Source organism: Mesoplodon densirostris, chromosome 18 (assembly GCF_025265405.1).
Source record: "Mesoplodon densirostris isolate mMesDen1 chromosome 18, mMesDen1 primary haplotype, whole genome shotgun sequence".
In the NCBI taxonomy this organism is placed as follows: domain Eukaryota; kingdom Metazoa; phylum Chordata; class Mammalia; order Artiodactyla; family Ziphiidae; genus Mesoplodon; species Mesoplodon densirostris.
The window spans coordinates 60,988,729-61,006,554 of record NC_082678.1 but is presented as its reverse complement, the minus strand read 5'-3'; the positions used below and the strand labels follow the sequence as shown (position 1 = coordinate 61,006,554).

At 51.0% G+C, this 17,826-nt stretch overlaps 1 protein-coding gene across 3 annotated transcripts in view; it reads left to right on the top strand.

The window, feature by feature from the left end:
- The window catches only part of MSI2 (musashi RNA binding protein 2), a 391,134-nt gene that overhangs the window by 322,448 nt on the left and 50,860 nt on the right, over window positions 1–17,826 (top strand). For all 3 annotated transcript variants that reach the window (XM_060082032.1, XM_060082030.1, XM_060082033.1), the window contains exon 9: window positions 12,466–12,580. In XM_060082032.1, the coding sequence (XP_059938015.1) occupies window positions 12,466–12,580 (115 nt within the window). The remainder of the gene's footprint in view (window positions 1–12,465; window positions 12,581–17,826) is intronic.

The following is a 17,826-nucleotide window of genomic DNA, read 5'->3' as shown; positions in this document are numbered from 1 at the left end:
TAATTGTGTGACGAATAAAGGCTTGGGTGAGGGACCACGTGACAGTGAGGCACATTACCATTCCCAAAGCCATCGCCCATCTAATTTGGTTGGTGAATCTCCTGGACATTTGTTAAAATGAGGACCCTTCCCTGGCATCCAGGACAGCCAGCAGCAGGCACGAATGCTTCTGGCTGCAGAGCAGCGGGGAAGCCGGGACCGCAGGAACTGACACACCCCCACTGCCAGCGTAGAGGCCTGGCCTTAAGGAGGCCGCCTCCGTGGCAGTGGTGGCAGGGGGGTGGGCAGAGAGCCCCACCTGGTGCTCCCACACGAGGTCCCACGAATAGCCAGTATTTTTGAGAGCGAACTCCGTGCTCTGCTGAGTGCTTGCTTTATGTATGTCATTTGACTATCACCCGCATCTGATGTAGGTACTAATCATCATCCCCATTTGACTGATGAGCAAGGTGAGGCAGAGAGGGAAGTTAAGCAGCCTCCTCAGAGCCACATGGCCAGCAAATGGCAGCAGCAGATTTCAAGCCCAGAAAGCTAAGGTCCAGAGCTCACGTTTGTGCCCAGTAGGCCGTTCCCCGTTCTCCAGGCTGAAAGAGATCTGAAGGGTCATCTCACTGGGCTACAGCCTTCCAAGGCCACTGACGACCCCTCCCGGGCAGCCGTGCTGTGGCTTGGGTGGTTCCAAGTCCTCCTAAGAGAAGGGCAAAGGCCACGGGCTCGCTCGGGGCCGGGTTCCCGGCTGGGAAGAAGGGCCGAGCCTCTAAGGGGTCCCTGTCGGCCACAGATGTCTCCCCCACCCCCCAGAGGTGAGCAAGGGGCACGGGGGCCCCCGGAGCTCGGGGCCTGACCGCTGAGACTCCGCCCCGGCCTCCGCCCTGGCACAGTCAGAGCGCAGCGCGAACATGGCTCCTTTACAGTAAACACACGGATGCGCACGCAGGGCCGCCTGGTGACCGTCCGGAGGGGGCTCCTCCCCGGACACTCAGCGAGCCGGCGCTGGGTCATTAAGGACACATCCCTCCCGCCGCGGGCCCTGATTGAAGCAGCGGGGACACTTGCCTGATTAGCCACCAGCATAGCCTCCCAGTGCCTCCCGGCACTGCAGGGAGGCAGGTGGGAATTGACAGAGACCTGCCAGGCCCCTCAGAGGCCTGGCTCAGCCCCCATCTCCAAGGAGTTGGAGGCGACGCCCGCCTCACCGGGTGAGATCTCGGGGTACACTTAGAAAGGGGCCGGGCAGGGAAACTTGTGATCCACAGCAGGACGTCGGCGGTCACCAGGCACCGTGCCAGCAGCTTACATGCACGCAGTCATTGTCCCATTGTAGAGAGGGGGACAGTAGAGCTCAGAGCCGTGAAGGGCCTTCCACAGTCCATGGCTCTAAGGACAGAGCAGGGGTTTGAACCTGTGTCATTCTGGCTCCAGCCCTGGGTCCTTCCCACTCTACCCCGCTGCCACTTTAGACAAACCTCATCATTGAAAACTCTGGATTGATTTCACTGGTAAATATAAGGATGAGTGTGTTTACTTGCTTTATATGAGGAGTACTATGGAATTCCTTTAAAAAGTCCTTTTCCTTGTTCCTTTAAGGTGATCCAATTTATGAACATTGCTAAGCAGTTGGCAAGCTTGTTAGGAATGCAGAGCGTTCCCACCCCACCCCGGATGTACTGAATCAGAATCTGTATTTTGACAAATCCGCAGTGATTTGTATGCACATTGAAGTCTGAATGCACTGGCGAGGATCACTGCTAATGAGATAACGTGGGGGGTTGGGTCATAAATCATCCATCCAGTGTCAGAAGGAAAGAACTCGGGAGTGAGGGACCTAAGGCCGGAAGAGCCTGGAGCCAGCTGAGCTGGCCTGGCCCGGGATCACCAGGCCAGTCTGGGACTCTTGGCACCACTGCACACTCCCTGTGTGTTCAGAGACCAGATCTCCTCCCAAGGAAGCTCTCAGTGTCCGGGCCTCCCCTCTGATTTGGGTCTCAGAGCGTTGACTGCAGGTGTGTGAGGCTCATCCAGTGGGTGATGGGCTGGATCCTTGAGTGATGTCACATGTCCTTGTCCCCAAGTTGGGACCTGCCGGGTCATTTAGAAACACCCAAGACTTGCCCAAGCCTGAATCCCAGACCCACCACTGGTTATCTTGTGACCCAGCAAGTACCCCACCTGTCTGTACCTGTTTCCTCCTCCGAAAGATGGGACGGATGATGGCCACTGCCTTGGGCAGCTTACAGGAGGTGCTGGTTCAGTTTCTGGCCCTGGGAGGTCTTGGCCTGCTCTGTTGTCGGGTGTATAATCTGGTAGCCTTGAAGGAATAGGCCTTCCTGAAAACCTCCTTAGTAACTGCAAGAGATCAGCTTGGCCTCTTGGACTCGGGGCTGTGGTGCTGGGTCAGGTGGTCCGCGGAGGCCCCAGGCTGGGGTGGGTGCTGACCCCGGCCGGGTGCCCCAGTGACCCAGCATGCTTCCCATTCCTCCAGCTGTCCCGCCTCAGCCTGAGGCCTGAGAGCTCAGTTGGGCACCAGCCCAAAATTGGGGGGCATGGGGGTGGGGAGGTAATGTGGGTGGAATTAACTAGGCTTCTGTGTTCACCATCCTATTTGTAGCGTCATTCTCACTCATAAGCTAATTTTAGCCATCCATTCTGATTCCGTTGCCATCTAGAAAATGAGAATGTCAAATATAACATTAAACAAGCAGGATGAAGGCCAAAAAAAAGGAAACGCCAGAGAGGCACTTAATCAACGAATCTCGTGTTTACGTGGGGGAGGGAGAGGTCCTTCCCCGCCCACCCCCCATCGCGCATGCGTGCGCACCCATCCACACGTGGCGTGTGTGTCTCGGCTGTTTGTCCCGGCTCTGTTGTGCGAGCCGCGGGATCTCTGCGTGGAGGGAAGTGGGGGGGGGGGCAGCGGGGAGGGCTGCGGTGGTTGGGTGGGAAACGTCTGTGGCTCTTGAGGCAGAAGGAGGTCGGCCTGCAGGGAGGGGGCCCCCCACTGCCCGAGCTCGTTTGCCCGTCATCTGTCCTCTGGTGAGGTCCCTGCAGGGGGGCTGGGGAGAGCGGAGCCCCCTCCTCAGTGTCTCGGAGCCCAAGGCCTCTGGGCTTTTCCGTGTGTGCTGCCGCTGGATCCCAGGGGGTGCAGGGTCGGGAGGGGGCCTGGAGGCGCCTGGAAGAGGCCGTTGTGCTCCCCTCCTCTGGGGCCTGTTCTTCCTTTGACTGCACTCACCTGCCCTGCCCGACCTCCCGGGGACGCGTGAGCCGATGCCCCAGCTGCCCTTTTCTTTTCTTTTCTTTTGAATTGAGAAATGAAATTAGGCCTGGGCAGGGTCTCTGGCAAAGCCCACCACAGACTGGGACAAACACCCAGCTTGTGGCAGATTTGGGGCACCTGCTGGAGGCTGAGGTTTCTTTTCACTTTGAAATGCCCTTGCAGGTTCCCAGAAAAAAAAAAAAAAAAAACAGCTGCTGCCGCCACCATCAGCTTTTTCCCCAAATAGTGCAGCCTGGGAAGCTCCCTCAGCACACCTTGCTGATGAAAGCAGGAAGACGGGCCTATCCGGCCCGCAGGTTGGGGAGGTCAGGGGGAAAGTTAGTGGTGGCGGCATGCCAGATCTCCCAGCCTGCAGGGTGACGGCCACTTTCTCTCTTCCGCTGTGCTCCCCCCCAGGCTTTGGGATTTACGTGTTTGTTTTTGTTTTTTTTCCTCTAGCACAAATAGAATATATATATATATTTTTTACATCTTTATTGGAGTATAATTGCTTTACAATGGTGTGTTAGTTTCTGCTTTATAACAAAGTGAATCAGTTATACATATACATATGTTCCCATATCTCTTCCCTCTTGCGTCTCCGTCCCTCCCACCCTCCCACTCTCCCTATCCCACCCCTCTAGGCGGTCACAAAGCACCGAGCTGATCTCCCTGTTCTATGCGGCTCCTTCCCACTAGCTATCTACCTTACGTTTGGTAGTGTATATATGTCCATGCCACTCTCTCACTTTGTCACAGCTTACCCTTCCCCTCCCCGTATCCTCAAGTCCATTCTCTAGTACGTCTGTGTCTTTATTCCCGTCTTACCCCTAGGTTCTTCATGACATTTTTTTTTTCTTAAATTCCATATATATGTGTTAGCATACGGTATTTGTCTTTCTCTGCGTTTTAAGCACAGATGTGAACTAGCTTTATCACCTTGAAAGGCTCGCACCCAGGCTCCATGTGGAGGACAGTCAGGTGTGACCCAGCTAACTTTATCCAGCGCGAGCACTATAGGATTAGCTTGTTTAATTTCTTAGCTCACTGCAGCCCTGTGGGGTGGGCATTGCTGTTACTCTGTTATACAGATGAGAAAATTGAGGCCCGGGGAAGTCAGGCAGCTGGTCCCAGCTCAGAGCTGGCAGTGGAGCAGAGATGAAACCGGGGACCTTAGCCTCTAGGCTAGGCTGCAGGACAAGGCCCCCCCTTGGATCTGGGCACTGCTTGGAGGCTGCGGGGGACACTGGGCACATGTCTCCAGACAGGGTTAGGGACCAGTTCCTCTCCACTCCTTGCCCAGACTCTGAGCGACATCCTGAATTCATCTGTGTCCCCACCCAGCCCTGCCTGCTGAATAGGAGGTGCTAATGGTATTGGCTTATGACTGTTTTCACTTCGCCATCGCTGATTTTAATAAAATACTGAGCAGAGGAAACAGTGGATGAAATTAGTCCCAGAAGTGGTGGGGAAATTAATTCTGGAACGAGGATCGGGGATGGCCTTGTGGGAGGAACAGCTTCCGAATGGACCTTGACGGGTGGATAGAGGGAGGGAGGGAAGGGCTGGCCAGAGGCTGAGAGGTGGGGACAGGGGGTTTGAATTGGAGGACCTAGGATTGAATCCTAGCTTTGCCATTATCTGGCTTTGTGACCTTGGGCAAATCCTTCTTGGAAGCCTCAGTTGCCTTTTCTACTCTAACCATGGGTGAGTCAGGCCAACTCACGGAGGAAACGGGGAGTCGATTAGTGAGGGTGTTGAGAACACCGGGCATTCTTGGAGGACTTCTGTGTGCCAGGCGCTGTGCTTTATGTGCATTACATGTATGTGTCATGACATATATTCTACATTATATAATATGTGTATACACAAAGACATACACACACACGAGGATGTCGTGACTATGCCTTGCATAGGGGAAGTGCTCAATAAACAATATGTTCCGGGCTTCCCTGGTGGCGCAGTGGTTGAGAGTCCGCCTGCCGATGCAGGGGACGCAGGTTCGTGCCCCGGTCTGGGAAGATCCCACATGCCACGGAGCGGCTGGGCCCATGAGCCATGGCCGCTGAGCCTGCGCGTCCGGAGCCTGTGCTCCGCAACGGGAGAGGCCACAGCAGTAAGAGGCCCGCATACCACAAATAAAAAACAACAAAACAAAACAATATGTTCCTCCTTCTCCAGAGTAATTCTGCTGACCGGAGAGGGGAGTCAAGATTCTATGTCCGGTGGGACTCTCAGTGCTTGTCACGCATGGGTCTGGGCCACTTATAGCAAGTGTGTGTCCTTTGAAGGTAGATATTTCTGCTGGCCTCCTTCACTTCCCAGGCTGGCATTTCCATTTCGGTTTGCACAGTAACCCCCTCTTCCTTAGACTCCATTGGGGGGGTCCCCTATCTGTGAGGACCCCTTTGCATTGGAACAAGACAACTTATCCATACAAGTGGGTCCTCTGGTGCTTGGCCGCCCGCTGCTCCCTGTCTGCAAGGACAGTGTCTGATGGAGATGTCTGGGGAAGGGACATGGACCTCGCTTCCACTCACTTGCGGTCTTGCCTGGCTGAGGGTCCTCTCCGCATTGGCAGAGGGCACAAGAGCTGGCACTGGTGAGGCGCAGGTATGGCCAGGTGGCTGGATGCCCTTTCCCGCTGGAGTCAAGGGCTGGGTCTTCCCAGGGCGGCTGCCAGGATTTCCAGGGTGTGGTTGCTGCCCCCGGCGTGATGGTGTCTCAGGCCAGGCGTTCACCCAGCTGCCGTCCTGATACGCTGAGTGATGGTGGGACAAGGGCCCTCATCTTCATTTGCAGCTGCTGCACGTTCTCTAGCACATTCTGTAGCCGCCGTGCTCTTGAGGCCGACTCTGGGCACCATGCACGGGGCGGGACAGTAGACTCAGTTCCTCCCCAAGGAGCTTGCCTAGGCTTTGTCTTGCTCTGCAGGATCCTTGAGGGCAAGAGCCCCGTGAAGGGTCCTCCCTCCTGGGGTCTCCAGAAAGGCTTGTGATGGCAGAGAGGGCAAGAGGGAGCAGCGGGCAGGAGGAAGAAAGGCTGTGATGGGGACACCGCAGTGGGCGCCGTGTGTGGTTTCTGGGGTGCAGCTCCCCCCGCCTGCCCCACTAGAGAGCCTGGGGAGCCGCTGGCTCGGGGCAGGACCCCAGAATCTTTATACCTGAGTGTCATCGCCCTTCCGCCCGGAGCCTGGGGGCTGCAGGAGATGGTCAGCCTGGGGCTTCAGAGAGGCAGTGCTGCCTGGAGCCCGCGGGGACCTGGCTGGGGAGGGGGTGCAGCTTGAGTCAGAGGAGATGCCGGTGGTCAGGTGTCTGTGTCTTTCGGGAAGCTCCCCAGAAGGATGGTGCCCACAGCAGAAGCCACAAGCCATCCCCCCCTGAGCGCTCGCCCGCCCCGAGAGGCCTGACCTACAGCTGTCCCTCCCCTCCTGCCAGCCACATGGTCCAGGTTGATCTCTTTGAGATCTATTTTATCCTTTGAAGTAGGCCCCTCTCTCCCTAGAGGAGTAAATGGTTCTAACATGACCTGTTTGGGGCAAGAAGTGAAGCTGCAAACACTGGCTTCTTCAGGCCACACAGATCTTCCTTGTCCTCGGTGGTAAATCAAGGCCACGGCTGCGGGGCTTGGGTTTCCCTAGACTGAGGCCGGGCCAGGCTTCCCTCCTGGTCCTGGGGCACGTGCTGACCAGGGCCATTTGTGTAGAGACCAAGGAAGAACAAAAGCCTTTTCACTTCCCAGACTGTGGCATCCTTCTCAGACTGCGAGCCTCTTCCTAAAGGTGCCCGGCAGGGAGCTTGCCTGAGCAAGGGCTGCTGGCCAGCTGGGCAAGAGCAGCCACTCAGAGTAGCTGCAGGGAAGCTGTCCCCGCTGAAGTCCCAGCGCCTTCTCCAAAGTCAATGCCAAGCATCACCCCCCTAGAGAGGGGGTGGCACAGGGCCCCCTGCCTTGGTTGGGCCGTGACACCAGGCGGACCTGGGTTCAAACCCAGCCCCACCAGACATAGACTGGTTCTGAAGCCACAGGCACCATGTATGATGTCCGTGGGCCTCAGCTTCCTGTTCTACAAGGTGGGCATACTGCTATGAAAGGAATCATTGGGTGAACTGGCAAAACAGGGATACAGAAGGCAGGTTAGATACAGGTATTTTATAGATGCTAAATGTCCTGAGGTTGCTAACTGTACCATGCTCATGTAAGAAAATGTCTTTATGTTTAGGAAACGCAAACCGTAATGTATGCAGCCTCCTCTCAGATGATTCAGGGGAAAATACACGGTTATAGACAGAGACAAAGAGGGTGCAAGTGATAAAGCAGAAGCCACAAAATGTTCACAACAGGTGACTCTGATAAGGGGTGTGCAGTGTCCTTTGTGCTGTCCTCTTGAAATTCTTTCTAAATATAAAGTTAGAAACAGACCTCCTCGCTGAGTTGCTTTGGACCCAGATGGGCGGAGGCACCCCACACCAACGAGCAACCTTCACAGAGGGTTAAAGACCACACGTCACCCTCACAGTGCCCTCCGATTCACCCTCTGGAGGGACAGCCACCAGCGTAGAAGTTCTGTCATTGAAGAGGGTTCAGCCGGGTCATCCTTCTGAGCCCATCACTGCGTGGGCTACAGGGAAGCCACACCCTCTCCTCCAAAGCCAGTTTACCAAGCAAAGCAGCATATTTGGAGATTGGAATTTTAAAGCAAATCCATCTAGCTTTGGGGGGTTGGCATGTCTTGGCATTTGGACCCCAGTGTGGAGGTTACTTTGTGGCTTTGCCAGCCATGAAGCTTGAGAATGGAGACCTCATCTTCCTGGTGTGAGCAGTTGGTCACAAGTGGCCTCTGAGGCTTCTTACGAGCACAGATCCAAAGGGAACTCCCACTCCGTCTTCTGGCCCTCCACCCAGATGACTTTCTCCAGCTGCCATTTGAAACAGTATTGAAGGCAGCCGTGGTGAGAAGCTGCAGAGGTGGGGTCTGAGCTGTTGGTTGAGGAGACCTGAAACCCAAGCCTCGGAGATGTTTCTCCCTCAGACGCTGCCCCCACCAGGGCTGCCTGAGAGTGAGCACTTTGGGTGTGGGTGGTGGGGAGCGTTTACCATAAATGAGGGGGTCTAACCATAAAAGGGAAGGTGCTGAAAGGGCTGGAGCAGCAGATCAGGTCACCAGGAGAACCACTCCTGTTTTGCTTCTGTTTACCTGGGGAGCCAGATAAGTGTCTCTGGGGCTGCCCTGGGAAGGGAGCCTCAGTGCCCTGCCTTGTGCCCCATGGTGAAGGCAGCCCCCAGCAAGCCCGTCACCAAGGGTCCCGCTGTCCTGTCTGCTCACGGCTCTCCTTTGATCTCGTGAGATAGTCTCCAAAGATGGCCCCTATGACCTAGGCCTCCCAGCATTCATGTCCTTGAGAGTGTCCCCCTCCTACACCAAATCCAGGCTGGCCCATTGTAACCAGTAGAAGGTGATGGAAGAAACAGTGTGACTCCCAAGGCTGAGTTAAGAAGCTGGGTGGCTTCAGCCTCGGTCCCTTGGGATGCTCATGCTTGGGACACTCCCCCTTGGAACTCAGCCGCCATGCTGGGAGAAGACCGAGTGCCACGGAGAAGCCACGATGAACGGTCTTAGCCAAAGCAGCGTCCGCTGCCCGCCGTGGGAGGGAAGAAGGCATCTTGGCTCTCCTCCGAGGCAGGCTTCCTCTGGCTCCAGCCCCAGCCATCATCTGACCACAGCTACATGAGCGACCACAAGCAAGAGCCCCGCTGGGCCCACTCCGCACTCAGAGCCACCAGGAAGCATGATAAATTATTGCTCAGAGCCACCAAGTTTGAGGGAGTTTGTTGCACAGCAATAGAAAACCGGGACAGCGTGTGGCCGGATGACTGAGTGCATGGAGCTGCGGAGATGGACGGGTTCCCCGAGTTCTGGCTCTGACTGTAACTCTGGTGCTCCTGCCAAGTTCTCTGGTTTGCCCAGGGCCCAGTGGGAGGAGAGCGGGGATGGGGGTGGCTCAAATATAGGCTCACTCAAGAGGTGCCAGAGGCTGACGGGCCCAGAAGTGACAAGGGACAGGTTGACAGATGAATATTTGCCTTGATGTTAGGAGAACAAGGCAGTCAGGACCTGTTCTTTTCCTAGACGGACGGCCCTTGGATGGGGCCCTGCCTTGTGTGTCTCTACGCCCCCGCTGTCTAGCGCTCGCTGGGCACGTCATGTTCCTCAGCACCATGGCATCAAGTAGACCGGGTCTCCCTGAAGGAGCATGTAGGTCAATCCGTGCTCTGTATGGAACCTCACTGAGGGACCAGGACATAGAGGCAGACCCTGATCCCTGCCCTGGGAACTCACAGTCTGATGGGCGAAGGACAGAGTTTCATCCTCAGCAAGCCCCAGGCCCACTGAAAGGGCTCAGGATCCAGGGAGAGAAAAGCTATGCCTCTTTTCCCTTCATAGGAGATCATCAAAGGTGGTGAGGGCTGGGGGCAGGCCTCCTGGTCCTGAGAAATCTTCCGAGAAGCCTTCCGTGCCTGCCAGGCCAGGCCAGGCCCCCTAGTGCGGCTGCTGCCTTTGCCTGTCACTCAAGTGCCCGGGACGTGCAGGGTCCCCCAGGGAGGGCGCGTGCCACGGCCCCTGGCCTCCGGGAGCGCTCACCGTCAACACGGCGAGGGGTTGACAGAGCCCACGCAGGCGGTGCCGCCCGCAACATCGCCAGCCCAGACAGAGCAGAATTCAACAGAGCTGCCAGCCCTGTTCTGTGAGAGGAAGAGGTGGGTTTGTTTAAAATACTCCCATTACAGTCAGTTAACCTTTATGTTTCCTAAATGAAAATTGTATAAACCTGAAATTTTCGTTGATCAGGTTGCCTAGGAACAGGCAGCAGGTTTTCATAAGACAATGCAGTAGATTGTCACCGATAGGGCTATTAGGAAGTGAGCTGGTTAGCGTATTATTCCAGATCCCGGTGTTGGCGTTAGGTAATTATCTGTCTGCCTCTGCAGAGCACACCCATCTCCCCAGGCTCAGGCAGCCTCTTGCAAATGAGGCTTCTCAGCCTGCTTCTGAGTCCCAGGGATGGGATCTGGAGTCCAGGAGCACAATGTCAGCTCTGGGCTTATGAGAGAAATCGAAAAGACCCAATTCTGATGAATTTATTTCTTGTGAATCACCCCACCTCGCTTGCGACAGTCATGCTCGAAGCAAGAAAACTGGAGGAATAAACAACAACAATAGAATGCACAATGGAAGTAAAGAACAAACTAAGACAACTTTGGCGTAATTTTTTAGTACTTTTCCCCTGTATGATATATACACTTGTTGATTTTCCAAAGGCACTGTAATTTGCTTTTTTCCCCACCTCTTCCAGTTAGGGTGACCAGCCGTCCTGCTTTGCCTGGGACGGAGGGTTTCCCAATACCCACGTATGTTATTATCAGCCTGCTTCTCCGTAGCTGCATAGCTTTCAGTCAGCTTGGATGTACCAAACTCGGCCTAACTCCCTGTTCTTGGACATTTAGGATATTTCCTTTTTAAAAAAAAAATTATAATTAATGCTTGTGGCGAATAGCCTCATCCCTGCAGGATAAATCCCTGTAAGTAGGATTTCTTGGTTGCGGGAAGTGTATACATTTATGGCTTTTGCTGTTTCAAAAAGCACACAGTTGGGGATGTATTCTCCTTTATTAGCCATTTTTGAATCGCCTGTTCGAGTCCTTTACCCATTTCTCTGTGGAGATGCTCATCTCTTTCCTTTTACTCTATGAAACCTCTTTGTATTAAACATATCAGTCATGAATGTTGAGCCATTTTTTCCATTTTTTTAAAGCATGCGTGGTTATCATTCTTTAAGGAGCAACAGTAAATACTTATTATCCGACGTCTTTGAAGAAAGAGGAGTTAATATTTTAGGTAATTAAAGCTTCCCCGTAGCCTTCAGCACTAAAATATTTTTTAATTGAAGTATTTGGAGTGAGAATATCTCCATGATGGATAACCCGTGTAGGTCCTTTTTAAAACAAAGTACATTGCACACAATTTAACTTTTTCTTCATCTCTCAGACATGCCATGAGCAATAGTAATTTAATGTGTGATAGTGACCCTCAGCAGCTGTCGAGCTATGTGAAGTTTTGGCTCCTATACTATATGGCCCCAGACTGCTTTTTAAAATAAGGTACCTGATTCTTGTCTTTTCCCCATCACTGTCAGGCTGTCATGCTGTTAGTTCCGGCAGCTTTAAGCACTCCTGCCTTGCTCTACAACATCCCATCTTCATCAGCAATGGGATTGATTCCTGGCTAACAAGGCTTGTTAAGTCTATCTGTAAACTAAAAGCAAGTAAGCGCCGACCAAGGGCCTAAGGAACACTAGTAATAACAGTGTAGGAACTTCAACAGGCAGCAGTTTTACTTACTTCTTAGGGTTTGTATTACCTGTCATTAAGGTTGTTAAGTAAATGACTTCTGGATGTGAGCAGAATAGGATTAAGAAATTTTGGAGGCAGAGGGGGAAACAGAAAGGAAAGATTAGCAACCACTTGAAGACATAGCTGCAAAGTGAGAAACCCGTAATCCATGTTTAATCTTATTACTTCCCTTGGGAGTGTGCTGGGGCAGGTTTTACGGAGATGGTGGCATCGCTGACCTAGAAATTTTAAAAATCCGGCTTCCGGGCCTGCACCTGCTGGGATATGGCTTAGAGCTTGTTACACAAGCCTTCTGATGCTCAGTTTTCTCATCTGTGAAATGGAGCTAAGACTAACTGTCCTTTGTATTTAATGAGACAGGATCAGGTGGCCTGCTATGAAGAGTCACTGACCTGATGGAGCCTGAGAGGAATGTGTAAACATGTAAAGGGCTGAACGATAATGACGGATTATTACTATTGCTGTTGTTATTATTCACAGACGCATCCAACAGCCATCGCCCGCCTTCTCACGCCTTCTGCTCAGGTTTCAGTTTGAGATCCAGCCCACACCTGTGCATCTTCAGCTGCTGTCCTTGCAGCCCCTCCAAACCCAATCTCATCCTTGTAGGTTTTTGCAGGATTTGCACAAGTGGTGTGTTTTCTTCAATATTTATTTTGCAGGCCATTTACTCGGCACGACTATTTTTACAGTGAGTAAGGAGCGAGGCTAAAAATAACTTAGCTGGTAACCAGATCAGTTCTGCATTTGACATTTACATGGAATTCATTTGCATCTCATTTGTTCGCCTTTCTGTTTAACAGGTAGAATGTAAGAAGGCTCAGCCGAAGGAAGTCATGTTCCCACCTGGGACAAGAGGCCGGGCCCGGGGACTGCCTTATACCATGGATGCTTTCATGCTTGGCATGGGGATGCTGGGTGAGTCTGGGCCGGACCCTGGGGACTGGGTCACCTTCCAGTTGGGCTAACTGCTTTACCTGTCTGAGGCTCAGCTTCCCCATCTGTATATGAGGGTGATAATCCCTCTTACAGGACAGTTGTGACCACTAAATTAGCAGAGATAGATAGATAGATAGATAGGCAGACAACTAGATAGATAGGCATCTTGTCCCATGCCTGGCTCATAGAAGGTACTTGATATTATTTTTTCCCCTTTCCACTCCCTTTTTCAAAAGGAGGAAAAGTTACTCTCTTTGCCTCAGCCCTCTCTGCTGACTGGGAGTTCTTAAAGACCTATGGACTCCTGGCTGGCTTAACTTATGTGAGCCAAGGCTACATTTTCTAAAACTTGGGAGAAGAGGGGATATGGTAATGGTGGGCGATAATCCTGTCTATTTAAGTGATTAACATTTTTCTCTTGGGATATCAAATTTGTGTTTAAATGGATGTCTTAAATAACCTGTTTTATTCTTTATTTGCAAAAAAAAAAAGGATGAAAGACAAAGTATGTTTGTTCTGATGAAAAATGATCTCTCCTGGCTTATAGAGAAATTGAGTTGCATATTATGCCCCTTCCTTAAAGGTATCTCTGTCCGTCCTGCATAGATAATAGAAAATCTTGCCGCTTAAATGGCATGAAAGATGGAGAAAGCAGTGGAGAAGCATAATGGTGTGGGTCGCAACAATAATTAGAAATTTCAAGGCGAGAGAACGGTATTTTAGTGCAAGTTATTGTGTGTCGGGAAAATACTAATTAAATGGGATAAATGGTAGTTAATGGTAAAATTCCATTCAGGCACACGGTCTGTCTAGTTTTAATGGGTTTCATTTGGTTTGGCTAAGAGTCCCTCTTCTATATTGTTTGACAAGCTCTTTATGTATTTTCAGATTTGCTGCTGTTTAAATCATTCTTGGCTCAGTTTTAAATTTATAAAACTTTTCTTGGCTTTAGAATTTAGATCTTTAAAAGAATTGTATCTATTTGAGGAAGTAACAAGGCAGGTAAAGTTATTTTGAGGAACTTTAAAAAGTGGAAATGGATGCCATGAGAATTCTCAAAATGGCTAAGATGTTAAAGCTAATTTTTTAGCTTTAACAGAGTTTCAAGGAAAATTCCTATTGTAATTCTTTAAAAATTGGTCAAATGATTCTAACACTTACCTGGAAGAAGAAACGCATGAGAATAAATAAGAAAATTTTTTAAAAAGAGAAATGAGAAAAAAGAGAGTTTGACCAAATATCAGAACATAGTCCCAAACTACAGTAATTAAAATAGTGTGGCATATAGGAAGGCACCTGTTGATAGAAAAAGTTAAGGAGCCTAAATTAAATGTGTTTCTATGTATGAGTTTAATTATTATAAAGAAATTAATTTTTAAAAATCAATGAGAATTATTTCCTGGTTGACTGTAAGACACTTGTGTAGCTCTTGCTCTAAAAATAATTTGTATGTGGCCCTTACCTTATGTTATATACCAAAAGAAACCCCAAATGGATTAATAGTTCCCAATTTTAAAATAAAATCTTAAAAGAGTTGAGCCCATACTGCCTGCTGGCTTTCAGAGTCTTGAATTTTAAATGATGAGTATAAAGTCCCTAGGGCATCAAATGGGGGGCTTTTTAGGAACCAGATCTTCAGGAAGTGCCCCCACCCTTCTGCTTCTCACTTGATACCCTTTATGTGAGGTATCATGTACCCCATGGTTTTCTCTGCTTGCCTGGGGGAGGTTTTCTTCCTGGGGAAGCAGAGGTGTGGAGCAAAGCCCAGTTGCCAAAGAGCAAAGGTATGGCAGCTGTATTCTCCCCAGATGCCAAGCAAGGGCTCGGGGCTCCACAGACCAATGGTTTCATAATGGGAGCCCAGGCAGGTGCCTTGTTGACCGCAGGAGGCATTCAACAGCAAATAGTCCTTGAGCACCTACTGCGTTCCTGGCCCAGGGCCAGCACTGGGAGACAGTGCCTAACAAGGCAGATGTGGTCCCTGCCCTCATGGAGCTTGTGGTCTAGTGAGAGAGGTGACATTTAACAGCTCATCACACGGATACGTTATTACTCATAATAGAGAGAGTTGTGAGGTGCTTTATGGCACATAATGAGGAATGGAAACTAGTTGGAGGAATCAGGGAACACCTCCCTGTGGAGGTGACATCTCAGCTAGGATGGGAAGGATGAGCAAGCCAAGGGTCGTGCAGACAAAAGAAATAGCTTGGAATGCGAGGGTCCTAGTGTGGAGCCCCGAGGGCCATCAAGGTTGCTGCTGGGCAGGTCCAGGCAGAGCGTGTGTGAGGAGAGGTGGTGGGCTGAGTGGCTTGGACCACAGTTGGTGGTGGGCAGACCCACATGGTCCCTGTGCTTCTCCAGATGCCCTCTGATTGGTTCCTGCTCTCGGAGGGATGGAAATGTGATGGATGCCAGTTGCTCACTCATCTTCCCCGACTTTGTTCTCTCATATTTCAGGTTATGACTTCCCTGAGCTGCAGCAAAGAGGTAGTAATAGCTGGTTTAAAAAGTCACTGTGGTTGAGTCTATTAGTTCTTGAGTCATAGCCTCCCCCAGTTCATCCCCATCCCCCAGTTCATCCCCATCCCCCATACCCTTGCTACTTAAAGGTTTGGCCTTTTGCCCATGTAGCTCTGGTTGGGGCTGCCACCAGGCGAAACCCCCATGCCCCAGGCAGGCCCCCTCAGGTCACCGAGGCTCTCCTCCACCCCCAAGCAAGCAGAGAGCTCTTCGGGTGGAATTGATGGTGTGGGTCCGGCTTCCACCAAGGCGGGCTGTGTGGACCACAGGAAAGGGCTCAGGACCTCAGAATCAGGAGATCTGGACTTCTCGTCTGGTCAGCTGTGTGGCTTCGGAGGGACAGTCTTCTCTGTCCTTCAGTTACCCCATCCATAGGGATATGGGAACCCTCATTTCATGGGGTTGTTGAGGATAAATGAAGCCGTATCGTGCCCAACCAGTGCTGTGTTTTGTCAAGTTCAAGCTGCCATGGGTGGTGGAATGCACCTTGTCTACCATCCGGAAAGAAAAAATATACACTGTTAACTAAACCACATTGTGAGATGGATCCCACTTTCAGGATGTTAAGATGTGAAAAAAAAAAAAAAAAAGTGTGTCTTCTAATCAACAAAATACAGTAATATATACTTATACTGGGAGCTGTTATTAGTAAGGTACTGGGGAGCCCCGGGCAAATTACCACCCAAGTAGGTATCCAACACCCTGCCACTTGGGACCCCTTCCTGCCGGTGACCGAGAACATAGCTAGACCTGCATCTGTGTGTGACTTGAGCCATGGCACCTGCAGCCTCCTCCTTGGACCCCCAGCCAAGGGAGCTGGATTATCTTTGAATTTCTACCTCCCAACAAGATCTGTGCACTGGACTCCAGCCCTCATTAGCTCCCAGCCCTCCTGAATTCCCCAGCTACTATGTTGAGGCCATCTAGATGCCTGCTGAGACAGGGCCTCCTGAGAGGTCCCCAAATGTGTCCCCCGTTGGGAACCAGCTCAGCCTGAGGTCCAGGCAGAAGGGGGAATCAGACCGCCACTCAGGGAACAAGCTCACAGTCTCTCCATCTGGTTGGCCTGTAGCCTCCCCAGCCAGGCCGGGGTCTTCACCGAGCTTTCTCTGATGCGCTCGCCAGAAACGGCCAGGGCTGCCCTCTCTTCCACCCACTGGCACAGTTGGGCACCCTGGGCCTCTGGACTCTTGGTGGAGGAGAGTGCCACCTGCTGTGCTGTAACTGAAGCCCTTGCTTCTTGCTGCTTCCCTTAAAGTGATGTCACCGATGAAGTCTAATCCTTTGGCAAGATGGCCTGACCTGACTCCATCAGTCGCCTGGGTCACCATCTCTGTGGTGCACTAGGCCTGCCTATCAGTCCTAGAATCACCACCATTGCCGCCACCAACAGTGTGGCTGATGAACTTGGCTCACGCAGAAACACTTTTTTTTAAGTTCGTTAAGGAGATGAGGTTTCAGTGATTTAAACTTTTCTTGTCGAAAGAGCAGAAAAATACATAACACTGTTAGGGATTTTTAGAAGTGAGACTGTAAGCCATTAAAGCTTTTAAGTCTATTCATTCAACAAGTATTTATTGAGTACCTCCTAAGTGCCAAGCATTGTTCTAGATGCTGAGAAGGCACCAGGGAAAGAAGTCTGATGTCAGGGAGTAGACATCCTAGTGACACAGCAGACACACTGGTCGATAAATGACTTGGAAACTGTGGAACTGATGTTTAAATACCCTTGAAGATTTTCTCCATACTTCGGGAGGTCTCATCAAAGGGAGGCTGATGAGCGTACAGTTGCAGTTATTCTTTCTTGATCTCTCTTGCTGTGGCAGCAAACGTTCTTGGGAGGGAACCTACAGCTGTTTTGGTGTTAGCTTTCATAGCCTTTGACAGAATCGTGGAATAATCAGCCCAATGGGAATTCCTTTAAGAAAGCGTACGAGAGAAGAGGAGGAATCATCCTTAGGTCAGTCTCCCTTCCTTTGAGCTAGACAATACCAAAATCAACTAAGACCCTCAGGAAAGGTATTTTTGCAGCTCTCAGACTTTGCTCGCTGCCTCGCCCACCCAGTGCACTAGAATCTGTTTGGTTTTTCTTAACGAAAGTGGACTTAATAAAAGCAAACATGATTATTGTTGATATATCTGATTCCTCTTGGCCTTCTCAGCCGTATAATCCTACTGCCTCTAACTATCTTGACCTCGCTGGGCACACACTATTTAACATGTTTGGTAGCAGTGATAGAGAAATAGCTCATTGCTGAGGCTTTGAAGAAAAGCCTCACCCTGCGGGCCCAGAAGTGGAGAGACATTGCTGACCAGCTGAAGAAAGCCAGAGGCATTCTTAGCAGCGCTGTGAAATCCTGACCCAGTGCTCCCCAACATTAAGCCCCTTGGAAATGAAAGCAAAAAAAAAAAATTTTTTTTTTTTGTCTGGAAGGGATGAGGAGCTCTAATCTGCTGGCATTCGCTGATCAGAAGGAGATTGGCTGGAACATATAGCCGCATGCCTAGACTCATTTGTAATTTCAACTGGGATTTGTCTTTCCCCAAAATATCTGTTGAGGTCATCCCCAAGGAGGTCTCCATTTGTTCAGCTGTTTTCTAGTAAACAGAGGAAACTCAAAATTCAGCTTTTCATCTTCTGTCTAGAGCAGCACAATGCACTAGAACTTTCTGCGGTAGTAGAAAGGTCCTATATCTGCACCACC